Genomic DNA, 12,586 nt, shown 5'->3' on the forward strand with positions numbered 1-12,586 from the left:
GAAGTTGCTGTCTGTGGTTGCAGAGTGAATCTTAACGGATCATGAATAGCTCATGTATTTGTTGAGACATGTGAAACGTAAGTAGTAAACAAACTAATTAATGCATTATATGCTTTGTGTAAGCTGATGGAGCCACTGTTGCTTGTTCACTTATGACCAGGATGCTCTTTTAACATTAAATTTGACTCAAGGAGGAATGTTGGCCAGGAGATTAGTTGCAGGTTCGTGGATGCTGGTTTGAAAAGGAGTACATGCAAGTTTGTAGAGTCAGAAAAGAGGCATTCAACATTAATTGGGTGAAAGATTACTATGAAGATCAAGTGCCCTAATGCTGCAATGCAGCCTGTATAATATGTGAGGTTACTGGGAGATCAGATTTTGAACTTCTTGGTGAGATAAAACTTCAGTGAGTTGTGTTACTGTGGTGTCTGATATAGATTTGTACAGCATTGGCAAAGTAACATACTTGCCATGGAAAGGAGGTAAAAATACATCTGCCTTTCATTCACAGATGTGCTTTGAGTGGTTTACAAAAGGACAACATGATCTAGAGAGTGATGTACAGCAACAGCTCTTCAAAGAGAAAATTCTTAAACTGGAATCATATGAAATTACTATGAATGGTAAGAAAATGGCTTTAATCAACAGTTTTGGTTTTGTAATATATACCAGACATTTGCTTCCTAAGCCCTCAAATTAAATATCCAAACAATTCTGTAAGTCAATGTAATAAAGGGGTCTTTTTCTATCATTTTGAGTTTTAATAGTTGTAGAAGGAAAAGGTCATCTCCTGTATTTGATGTCTTCGTTTTTCAAAAAAAGCATAAAAACTTAGCCTGACCTGAATAAAAAGCTTGCACCTTTCTTCACTTTCAGGTTTTAGTTTATTTAAAACTTTCTTTGAAAATGTGAACCTGTGTGACCATCGACTAAAGAGGCAAGGAACCCAGTTGGTGAGTGTTCTGGCAGGTTTGTTCTTGTATGCTACCTGTGGCATCTTGGGAAGGGGAGGAGGTGAGATTCTTTAGCAGCTCTTTGACGAGGTCATGTTTGTATTAATATGCAGAGTGTCCGTTAGCATTCTCATCATTACATTCTGAAGCTAAAACTCCAGAATTAGTTAAAATTCAGTAATTGGTAGCTGGAAGCTGGTATGTAGCTTTTAAAACTTTGCAGGAGGAATAAATGGACTACATTTTTATTAATAATAATGAATTCTAGTTTGCATTTTGTGCTTCTCCCTAGCAGGGAAATATTCCTTTCTTTTTGTTTTTAATTTTTCTTTACAAGAGATTTAGGCTTATCTTATTCAAATTGCAACCTAAAATAATTCAAAAGTCTATTATCTTTCAATGTTTTTGTTAAATTAATGGGTTTATGTTAAGTAGCTTTCCACAGGCATTTTAGATCTTTATCACAGAGAATTAATTTACTTCAAATGCATAATATTTCACGAAGTATCATGGTATGTTTGATGATGTTTTATAATGTGGTTGCTTACTATGTTGACCTTTATGAAATAAATTCCATTTCCGATTAAATTTCTCTTTGCTTTTGAAGTTTTTATTTTTTAGTTGGCTTGACTGAGAGTGTTCTTTGGAACTTGTTTATCCACTTGTAAACAAATGATTTGTTTCTAGTATGAATGTACAAATCCACAGCTATTGATTTCACTTTGCACTGTGCCATATGTGTTGGAAAAGCAAATTTTTAAGATTCAGTCAAAAGATGCTTTTCCAGCAGATGGACGACTGCTTTGTTCCTATGTTTCAACTCACTACTCTGTAAGAAATCAGTCATGTTTTACTGTTGTTCTTTCTTGCATAGAGTGTAGAAAAACTGGAGTTAATAGGAATGGATTTCATTTGGAAGATTGCAATGGAGTCACCTGATGAAGAAATTGCCAATGAAGCTATTCAATTGATAATAAATTACAGTTATATTAATCTAACTCCTAGATTGAAAAAGGTAGGCATATATTTGTACATGAAAGTGCTTTGACGTTCATAGAGCCTTGATACCTGCATGTTAAAGTGTGTAATTTGCTGGGTTCTGTCAATTTATGAGAAATTCTCATGATGTTGGTTTAAGTTCAAATTCATTTATACGTTTTATCTTTAGGATTCGGTATCACTGCATAAGAAATTCATTGCTGATTGCTACACACGATTAGAGGTAAAGGACAAATTCTTTTTCAGTTTTGTATTTTAGAATTAGAGTAATTGACTGCCATACTTCTATTTAAAGAAAAAATTTCTGTCCATAAGTATTTCTTGTCCTCTTAGCTCTCAGGACATACTAATTGATCACATAAACCAGCGTTTATACTCTGCTTTGTATTCTAGGCAGCCAGCTCTGCACTCGGTGGTCCAACATTGACACATGCTGTTACAAGAGCTACAAAAATGCTTACAGCAACTGCTATGCCTACAGTAGCAACATCAGTTCAGTCTCCTTACAGGTAGGCCTGACTTTGAAAGAATAAATATGACAGTAGACATTTGCTCCCAGCTGCTTCCCACATGATTGTCAGTGCTAATTAAAATTTTCAGTTTTGGCAGTTGTGTATTCTGGTGGTTTCTCAATTGAATATTCCAATTACAATGTAATTTGGGTTCCAAAGAAACTTTGACAAAACCTGTGGGTTTTTTCAGAAAAAAAATAACCAAACCAAGAAAACACAAACCTCCCCAAAAACCAAAACCAACCAACCAATAAAAAAAAAAAAAAAACCCACCTCACAAAAAAACCCAGCAAAACCCACAGACTATTACCAGCTTATTAGTCATGTAATATTTCTGGGGCAGTGGGGTTTGGGGTTTTTTTGCTTTGTTTTGTTTTTTTAATAGGAGAAAAAAGGATGTTTTTTCATCCTCTAGCTTAACTTATGCATACCTGAATGTGTGTAGCTTAAATATATGAGCACAGGGTGGGACCTTTAAAGCACAAAGCTTCTGAAGCTGGCTACATTTCAAGCAGTATTATGCAAGCTGCTTGGCCTGTTTTCCTAGTTAATTTCAACTGAATTAACTTCAAGTTTAAGGAGTTAATATTTCAAAACAGTTAGTTTGTGGTAGTTACCTGTGGGCATTGAAAATTAATCTCTGAGACAAGTCACTCTTGTTTTCAATGTTTATCTCTAGGTCAACTAAACTTGTAATAATTGAGAGACTACTGCTGTTGGCAGAGCGTTATGTGATAACTATAGAGGTAAGATGTGTAATTTCTTACTAGGCATGGCTAAGAACACAACTTCCAATATTCAAAATAGTAGAAGTTATTTAAACCTATGCAACTCTAGTAACTTTATTAAATACCATCATAGAAACACGTCTGTCTTCAATGGTCATATTTACTGTCATCCTTCTCTTCCTGTAGGACCTTTACTCTGTTCCCCGAACTATTCTACCTCATGGTGCCTCTTTCCATGGACATCTTTTAACACTTAATGTTACGTACGAGTCTACCAAAGATACCTTCACCATAGAGGTACGTGCGCACAGATTGTGTGCGTTGATCACTTGGTTTTTTTGATGCCTGGACTAAACAGAGTAACCTGGTTTTAAGGGCTCCAGTCCACTTTAAAATTCTGTTCAAAAATGTTAAAAGTGTGTATAAGGCTACTGTAATGGAAGTGTCTGTACACTAAATGTATTTTTGTATTTCATCATTCTGGGGTGGGAAAAAGAAGTTGTTTGCTTACTGTCAGTGATGGGGCATTTCTACTGCTTTCCTACTGTGTCTGTCTCTTGTGGCTATTACCTTTGCTATCCTATGCAGAGGAGCAGGAACACTTTAATGGAAGATTTTTCTTTTTTCTCTTGAAATTTACTGCTTGAGCAGATCTACTGAACGAATGTAATTTTATTTTACAGGCTCATAGCAATGAAACTGTAGGGAGCGTCAGGTGGAAGATAGCAAAGATGTTGAATTCGCCTGTGGATAATATACAGATATTTGCCAATGACAGTCTGGTATGTTAACTATAAAGAATTCTCATTCTTTATGGAATTGAGTCTCTTTTCCAGAACTAAATTATAAATATTTTCTTGCAGCTAACAGTGAACAAAGATCAGAAACTACTCCACCAACTGGGCTTCTCCGATGAACAAGTCCTTACAGTAAAAACATCAGGAAGTGGGACTCCATCAGGGAGCTCTGCAGATTCCTCAACCAGTTCTAGCAACAGTGGCAGTGTATTTAGTTCATCCTATGCAATGGAACAGGTACAGCATAATAGCCTGAAACTTGCCCTCAGATTTTTCCTGGAGGGGGGATAGGTGGGGCAGATGCAACTGGGGTGCAAGAGGTACAGTAAGATTGAGACAGAAGCTGTTCACATCAGCTTGACTGCCCCGTTTTGCTTTTAAACTGCAATTGAAACAAAGCATTTCAATATACAATTGCCTTATGCATGCAGATTGGACTTTAAAATTTGTATTCTGTCACCTCTCGTAGCCTGCTTGGTGTTTATTAATCTCTACAGGGTCTTGTAAACAAACAAGACTCATATGATATAATTTTGAGATTGTATATTTGTCAGGGGAGAGATCTGCAACTTTCCACTATTAATAAAGCTGCAGTATGAAAATAAGCTAAGAAGCATCAGACTACTCCAGGTCTGCATTGTATGTCAACCCTAACTTCATAGTTGACTTCAAAAATTGATTGTTAAAAGGGAAATGGGGTAATGTAAGAATTCAAATATTATCTCAGTCTAGAAAATAGACGAGATTTCAATGGGCCAAGTGAAGAATTCTGTCAAATTACTTGCAACAGAGAGGGGAGAAAAAGACCTTTCTCTTTCTTCTTAATTCTCAGGAGAAATCCCTCCCTGGAGTAGTCATGGCTCTGGTGTGTAATGTGTTTGATATGCTTTACCAGCTTGCCAATCTAGAGGAGCCAAGGTAAGTAAAGCGATGGTTATTAAATATTGAAGAAATACTTACACTGCAGAGTCTGAGTAACTACTTATGTCACAGTGTGTAGGCATCCACCAGGCCACAGTGTGGCTGAGCCCTATTTTGTCCAAATAACTTCTGATAACTTTCCAGGATAACACTGCGGGTGAGGAAACTTCTGCTCTTGATCCCCACTGACCCCGCTATTCAGGAGGCTCTTGATCAGCTTGACTCCCTAGGAAGGAAGGTATGGATTAAACAGTAACTAATCTTGGTGAGCTTAATAAAGGAATTTATTACCAGGTTTCTTAAATTCCCTGTCAGATTATAATCTGCAAAGAGTTTGAAACTCTGCTGCAAAATAGTGCTCATGTTAGGGATTATTGATTTATTTCCAAGCAGCTGTAGGCAAGAGGGTTTTTACAGGGATTATAGGAAATTTATTGCCAATTACAACAAAATGCGATAGGCTCAAAATATTTCTTCTGTGGCTTGTTTCCCGTAGAAAACACTGCTATCAGAATCCAATTCTCAGTCTTCAAAATCACCGTCCTTGTCTTCAAAGCACCAACATCAGGCCAGTGCTAGTTCAATACTAGAAAGTCTTTTCAGATCTTTTGCTCCAGGCATGTCCACCTTCAGAGTGCTCTACAATTTAGAGGTAAGAAAAATCTACTCCTTTGTACTTGTGTTCCTGAGCACTAAGGTTTAAGTAGTTCTAAGTTTTCATGGGCAGGAGTCCAGTACTGACAACCTCATTATGCAAAAAGCAAATACCATGCCATAGTCTGCTTTTATGAATGTGATAAATTCTACACAGAATGAAAGGGGTAAAAAATTCCTCTTCAGAGACTTTGCTGTGAAGCCAGGCCCCTCCTTTTGTGATTTATGAGGTGGAAGGAGTATTCTGAAGTAAGTGGAGAGGAGCAAAGAAGCATCAAAGTCCTTACTGTTTAAGTAAAATTCCTGCTTGAGTCTCCACAAACTGAGTATGTGATTTTTGGTGTATATATACAAAAAATAAAGTTGGCTCTTTAAAAATTAATGGGAGCTGTTGTTTAGTTTGATTGGTTTTGCTCAATTCAATCTGAAAGAAAAAGAATGCTAACTTCCCTTCTATATAGGTCTATTATGTCTGTAGAGGCTAAGAAGAAATATATTTTAGAAGCATTCAACTCTGAAGAATTTTCACTGTCCAAATGTGCAGGGCTTTTACTCAGAAGCTTCTGGCCTGTTTTAGCTGTACATGTAAAGTGAGTGGAATATATATAATTCTTTTACCCCTGAGTATTTTCCTGAGGAAGTTCTTTAGCCAGAACAGTGGATTGGACCCTGTTCTTTCCAGGTGTTCAGTGCATAGAGCTTGCAAAGTAAAAGAGAGTTCAGCTGGTGGTGTTGTTAGGACACGGTAATCTGCACACTCTAGGAAGCTGGACTGTTTCTAGTTCTACTCACAAGTCCCACTGTTCATAAGGGCTCATTACAAATATGGTTTGAACAACTTGAAATTAGAGAACCCGTTGCCAGCAACTTCAAAAACAGTGGACAAAGTTATTCTCTTTCATTCCCAGTGTGTGCCAAGATTACTGTAGGAATTTTCTTGCAGTTGCTTTCCTTTGGGTTTCTGCAGTCTAATGTTAGCTCTTCGTCTTCCTACACTGGCATCACACTGCAGCGTTAGGATTCACCCCTTTTCTGTAAAGCTGGAATGAAAGGTATTTGGTGATGTCTTTGAAATATGTTGACAAGTTCTACAGCTGAAAGCAAATGGTTTAGCATATCACAGCAGGGGTATCTTGTTGAACTGGCCGGTTATGTTACAGTATGATGAGACAGTTGTTGGCTTCTTCTATGCCAGAGAAAATAGTAAAAGCAAGTAAAAAATTGCTTGCTTTTCTGACAAGGCATGAGAAGTAGTAAATTGGATTAGATGTGTAGAGTGTGGACTTGTTCCTCAAGTCCAGTCAAGTCAATTGGAAGCTGATTTCTGTCAGGAAAAGGGTGATATGCTCCTTTATCACCTCAACTGGTGATCTGTTGAAACTATGGGAAATAGTCTGAACTGCTTTCTGAAAAAATGTGCACAGGAAATTTGCAGAGCATATGAAAGAGATGAAAATTAAATGTTGCAGAAGTTCAGGTTTGTATCATGCAGTGTTGTGAAAGGTGTCATGCCTGGATCTCTGTAAACCATCCTTCTGACCTGTGAGCTTGGAAAGGATGTATTTTTTTTTTCCTGCATGCAGCATTGTTGGCTGTACATGCCAAAGAGACTTCTCAAGAAAGTAAATAACATCTGGAGGTTTTCTGGGGGTTTGGGAGGGGCTGGGCTTTTTTTTGAGTGTTGTTTTGTTTTTTCATCATGTAAAATGAGGTGAAATTGATTATAAATACCCAGGAGATCTGACCAAGAGAGACTGCGGATTTCCTTGTGGCCTTGTTTCTGGTCATAATTGCATTCTGTGAAGTTTAGTGCTGACTTAAAACAGGAGGGGTGATGTTTGTAAGGCCCATCTTTAATAAAAAATAATAACAGTAATACAGTTGTGCTTCAGAAGGTATGAGTCAATAAGTAAGCCATCTGTAGGGTGTTTTATGGGATACTGTCAACTGAAAAATCTAGAAAGGAGAGAATTTTGGCTCTTAAAGAGCACCAGCTGATCCTGAAGACAGCATTTCATGTACTAGAGTATGTGCTTTATCCTTTCCCTTAACAAGTAAACAGCAATGAGAAAAAAATGCACTTTGATACCGAATAAACATCTGTAACAGCCATGGTTGTCCTGAGTACTTTTAACATGATTTCTCTTTACTGACTACAGCTTCACATGTGTATCCTTATTTGCTTCATTTGTAGTGGATTTTTTTCTGTTACACTTTTAACCTTCAGCAGATAAGGAATGTTAAGGGGGGAGTGGTGTATGTGTGCTTATTTCTGCTTTTATTTTAGGTACTGAGCTCCAAGCTAATGCCAACTGCAGATGATGAAATGGCAAGAAACTGTGCCAAGTCTTTCTGTGAAAACTTCCTCAGAGCTGGAGGTTTGAGGTTAGATTTCAAAATCTTGACTCAGTTCATAACACCTCATTTAGTTAGTTCGGTGTGGTTTCTGATTTCCACTGTAGCACGTGAGTATACCCGTCAGCTTTTTTTTCAGAGAAAAAGAATCCACCCAAAGCTGGTTTTTCATTACCCAGTGTGTGAAAAGCTACTGTAGCTACCATGGTAATGTAACAGGTTATATGTTGTTAAACTCCAAAATAAAGGTAGGCACAGATAAGCTTGTGAAGTGTAGGTTTTACTTAAGGTAGTTGATATTTGGATGTTAACATTGAAGTGTTTCAGTTCAAATTTGCAAGTGTTACACTGTGTCCTGCGTGGATACCAGTGGACATTTTTAGCAGTCAAAAAGCATAATTGTGCAGCAGAAACCAAATTAAATTTTACCATCTCCAGAATTCAGACTCTTTGAATAAGAGTTGCTGCACGGTGTGAGCAGTTTGGAAGACCCGGCAATACCACTTCTGTTGGTGGCAAATTTATAAAATATTTTTAGTAATTCTTCCCCCCCCTGCCCTGTAGATCCTGAAGCATTTTCCAGCAGGAGCAAAAAGCTCCCATGTGTAAATGTAGGAGGGGAAAATGGGGATGTTGGTCTCCAGAGACACCAGTTTGGCACTTTTAACTGGCGCTCAGCTGACTGAATAGGAGAAGGGGAGGATAGAGGTAAATTAAGTGCAGTTCTCTCCTAATGTAAAACATTTTGAAATTGAGTCTTATTGATTTTTTATTTTTTTTTAAAGTTTGGTGGTGAATGTGATGCAGAGAGACTCCATCCCATCAGAAGTAGACTATGAAACAAGACAGGGAGTCTATTCCATCTGCTTGCAACTTGCAAGGTATGTAATTGCCTTTCATTAGAGAGAGTGCTGCTTTCTTGGCTTTTAGTGTGGCTTGTAATATTTAAGATGAATTGGTGCTTTGAGTTCTGTTTCATTCACTTGCTCTGAACGTTCAAAAATAAGTCTGACATTTTTATTCTGTGAATGTAGGTTCTTGCTTGTTGGGCAGACAATGCCTACCTTACTGGATGAGGACTTCGTTAAAGATGGGGTAGAAGCGTTGTCCTCACGCCCCTTCCGTAATGTCAGCCGACAAGCAAGTAGGCAGATGTCCATTTGTGGAACACCTGAGAAGTCATCCTACCGACAGCTCTCTGTGTCTGATAGATCCTCTATTAGAGTAGAAGAAATCATACCAGCAGCAAGAGTTGCCATACAGGTAAGGTAGTGTTTGATAATTTATGGTGGGTGACATAGCAGTGTGGTCTCCAGTGACAGCTGTGTGACTCCTGGATTTTTAACTAAAAGTCTACCTTTTATACAGGTTCTTGCCCAGGGTCCGTTTAGAAGCCTCCAAAAATGCAGACCATCAGTCTCTCTTCCCGAACTTGATCTGAATTTTAACAATCTCAGTAACTTTGGCAGTACAAAGGGAAGCAGTACCCTAAAAGTGCTTACCAGAAATAGATCTACTCAGAAATCTTACTGGTGATTTATTTTCAGTCACACTTAACTCTAAAATGTTGCTCATGTTGATTTGCTATGACTAGAAGGGAGAAGGTTGCTGCTTGAACTCATGGTTTATAGTCCATGTTTCTTTGAATAGAAATGTTGGACAAGGTTTTTGTGTCACATAGCTCATTAAAAATTAAACTTACTTGATGGTGTACCCTGGGCAGAAAGGAAACTTTTATTTCCATTAGTTTTAGAATATGCAGTTTTCCCCTTTGTAGGCATATCAGTGTAATTAATCTGAGACTGGCTATTTGCTAAAACAAATTGATGGGCATGATTGTAATCACCGTGCTTAACTCCATATAGTTGAAAATGGTATCTACCCTAGCAGAGGGTTTAGAACTTACTCCCTATGGAGGGGGGAAGTACAAATATCTCTTCGGTAACAAAAAGACTTTTGTATCTCTGAGCCTACTTAGAGAAGAGAGAGCAAAACCAATCCAAATGTCAATTTGACATGATCCAGAAGATACATTCCTCTTATCCCTGTGATTGACAAAGGGTGTTGAATATCGCAGCAGTAACTGCTGTTTCTTGTTCCTTCAGACTATGGAGGTGAATGATTTCACTTCCACAGTGGCTTGCTTCATGCGACTCTCTTGGGCTGCTGCTGCAGGACGACTGGACCTCGTGGGAAGTAGTCAGCCAATAAAAGAAAGCAACACTTTATTTCCTGCTGGGATTCGAAACAGGCTTAGCAGCTCAGGTAGGTTAACTGTGTCTCTAAATCAGTCTAAAGAAAGAGCTTGTTTTATTCTTAATTTGACTCTTGCAAAGCTTGAAGCTGAATTCATTGGAGTTGGGCTCAGTGATCCTCTTGGGTCCCTTCCAATTCAGGATGTTCTGTGATTCTATGATTGAATTACGCAAAGCTGAGAAAAATGCTGTACGCTTATTTGGCATTTGGAGAAGTTTTTTTAAATTGCAGACCACTGACCAGAGGCTGAAAACATCTGAAAAAATGTAATGGATTACAGCACTTGTTCATTTCATAATGCAGGAAGTAATTGCAGTTCAGGAAGCGAAGGAGAGCCAACTGCGCTGCACGCTGGTATCTGTGTGAGACAGCAGTCCGTATCCACCAAAGACGCTCTGATTGCTGGAGAAGCTTTGTCTCTCTTAGTAACCTGCCTTCAGCTACGCAGTCAGCAACTAGGTAAGAAATAGAATTGGATTACTCTTTGGAAGATATGCAAGGTGGAGGAAGGCTTTTGGAGACAGGCAAGTACAAAAAATTCATTAGAAGCTTCTAGCTTTGTATGCTGAGACAGCTCAAGTTAAAAACACAAGATTTTATTAAAAAATAGAGGGGTTTTTTGCAGGACTGAAGAACAGGTGGCATGGAACACAGCATGTGGTGCTGTGCCTTAGTGAAATGTGTTGGGAAAGTTGACTTACTGCCAGTATATAAATATTTGCACTGGCTTTGAACTGTGTAATTCTGTCAGTGCTGCTGTTTACATAGCTTGTGTTTAGTGCTTGAACCTTTGTGTACAGAAAGTGTAAACCTTGGTGGTGGTGGAATGAGAAGGCAAATGCCAGTATGAAGTGGTGCTAGTCACTGGGGAGGGAAGGAGATGGGGAAATATGAAAATAGCTGATACTGCTTTTCAGTGTTGATGGAGGATGCGCTCTAGGTCCTAGGGTACTTTGATGCAAGACTGCAACTGAATTACTTTAAAGGATTATTTTTTAACAAGATTGTCTGGTATTCTTCTCTTCTAGGATCTTTTTACAATTTGCCTTGTGTTGCTGATTTCATCATTGACATACTGCTCGGATCACCAAGTGCTGAGGTGAGTGTCTTTCTCTGGAAGCTTCTTAAATTTTATATTTCTGAAATGTGTATGCTTTGATCATTCAGTATGGTCTTGAAGATAAAATTGTTCACTACAAATATTCCACCAGTTTTTTGTATTTGAATGAATAACCTTTGTATAATTGTTAGTAATTCCAGTATCTAGTGATGTGTTGATAGAAAATGCTGAAGTATTACATTCTTTAGGCTTGTTTAATCCATGAGGCACAGGACTGTGCTGTGGCTAGTCTAGAGAAAATACTCTTATTTTGGTGAGACAAATTCTGTAGAACTATTACTTTATGGTAAGTTCCAAGTAACTTTTTCTCAAAAGATTTGTGTCAAATCTAACGGACTGTGCTGAACTTTCGAGAAATGCTTCCAAATGTCAGAATCCTTCTAAAATTCATTCTTTCTCATTTAAGATCATTCTGGATATTTTGAAATTTAGAGATTTTCAAGCCTCGCTGTACTTCTTTCATTGCGCCTCATACATTTTGCATGAAGTCATTGCATCTTTTTCCTGCCTTATCTGAATTTATAATCTGTGTTTAATACAGAGCTTTTAGCTCAGGAATGAAGGTGGATTGCTTTTTAATGTCTGTTTCTGCTGTTAGATTTCTAACAAAACAGAAGCATATTTTTTGCAACCTTTGAGCAACTGCTAGTGTTTGACAATGACCCTGTTTCAGATTCGTCGTGTTGCCTGTGACCAGTTGTACACTCTTAGTCAGACAGACACATCAGCTCACCCTGACGTACAGAAGCCAAACCAGTTTCTCCTGAGTGTTGTTCTTGGTGCCCAGCTGCCTCTTTGGTCACCAACCAGCATCATGAGAGGAATCAACCAGAGGTAAGTCAGATGCATGTTTATTGAGGAAGCAGGTGATCACATTTTTAAATGAGTAGCACTGTGGAAGCTCTGAGGCACAAGGGATTAGGACTTTGCAAGTCCATTGAAAGTAGACATCCCTGTCACACCCCAGATAGTTTTGGATGTATGTAGATTGGAGGGAAATAAAGCTGAATTCTGAAAGTACAACTCTGTCTCTGTGAACTCTTAAAGTTCTGCTTATTTGACTTCCTGTTTGGCAGGTGGTAGTTCCTAAATAAGCCTTGTCTTTCTAGGATGTGGCCATGGCAGTCAGAACCTGGCTGGAATCCTGCATAAGGCATAGAGGTGATGGGATGTATGACAGTAACATTGAATTTATTTCATAGTATTGCATAGATCCAGATCAGAAACCCATCCTGAAGGCTCCAGCCTTTTCAGTGGTCTCTGGACCCGTGACTTCTCCTGATTTCTTGCT

At 38.3% G+C, this 12,586-nt stretch overlaps 1 protein-coding gene across 1 annotated transcript in view; it reads left to right on the forward strand.

Moving 5' to 3' along the window:
* Window positions 1–12,586, forward strand: part of USP24 (ubiquitin specific peptidase 24) — a 50,147-nt gene that overhangs the window by 15,436 nt on the left and 22,125 nt on the right. The window contains exons 18-36 of the mRNA XM_010083571.1: window positions 512–623; window positions 877–953; window positions 1,828–1,968; window positions 2,122–2,175; window positions 2,346–2,461; window positions 3,144–3,210; window positions 3,379–3,489; window positions 3,876–3,974; window positions 4,056–4,226; window positions 4,822–4,907; window positions 5,055–5,148; window positions 5,407–5,562; window positions 7,852–7,949; window positions 8,705–8,800; window positions 8,954–9,182; window positions 10,025–10,184; window positions 10,479–10,634; window positions 11,204–11,274; window positions 11,969–12,129. Of these exons, the coding sequence (XP_010081873.1) occupies window positions 512–623; window positions 877–953; window positions 1,828–1,968; window positions 2,122–2,175; window positions 2,346–2,461; window positions 3,144–3,210; window positions 3,379–3,489; window positions 3,876–3,974; window positions 4,056–4,226; window positions 4,822–4,907; window positions 5,055–5,148; window positions 5,407–5,562; window positions 7,852–7,949; window positions 8,705–8,800; window positions 8,954–9,182; window positions 10,025–10,184; window positions 10,479–10,634; window positions 11,204–11,274; window positions 11,969–12,129 (2,255 nt within the window). The remainder of the gene's footprint in view (window positions 1–511; window positions 624–876; window positions 954–1,827; window positions 1,969–2,121; window positions 2,176–2,345; window positions 2,462–3,143; window positions 3,211–3,378; window positions 3,490–3,875; window positions 3,975–4,055; window positions 4,227–4,821; window positions 4,908–5,054; window positions 5,149–5,406; window positions 5,563–7,851; window positions 7,950–8,704; window positions 8,801–8,953; window positions 9,183–10,024; window positions 10,185–10,478; window positions 10,635–11,203; window positions 11,275–11,968; window positions 12,130–12,586) is intronic.

The sequence above is a fragment of the Pterocles gutturalis genome, unplaced genomic scaffold, assembly GCF_000699245.1.
Source record: "Pterocles gutturalis isolate BGI_N339 unplaced genomic scaffold, ASM69924v1 scaffold31406, whole genome shotgun sequence".
Lineage (NCBI taxonomy): Eukaryota > Metazoa > Chordata > Aves > Pterocliformes > Pteroclidae > Pterocles > Pterocles gutturalis.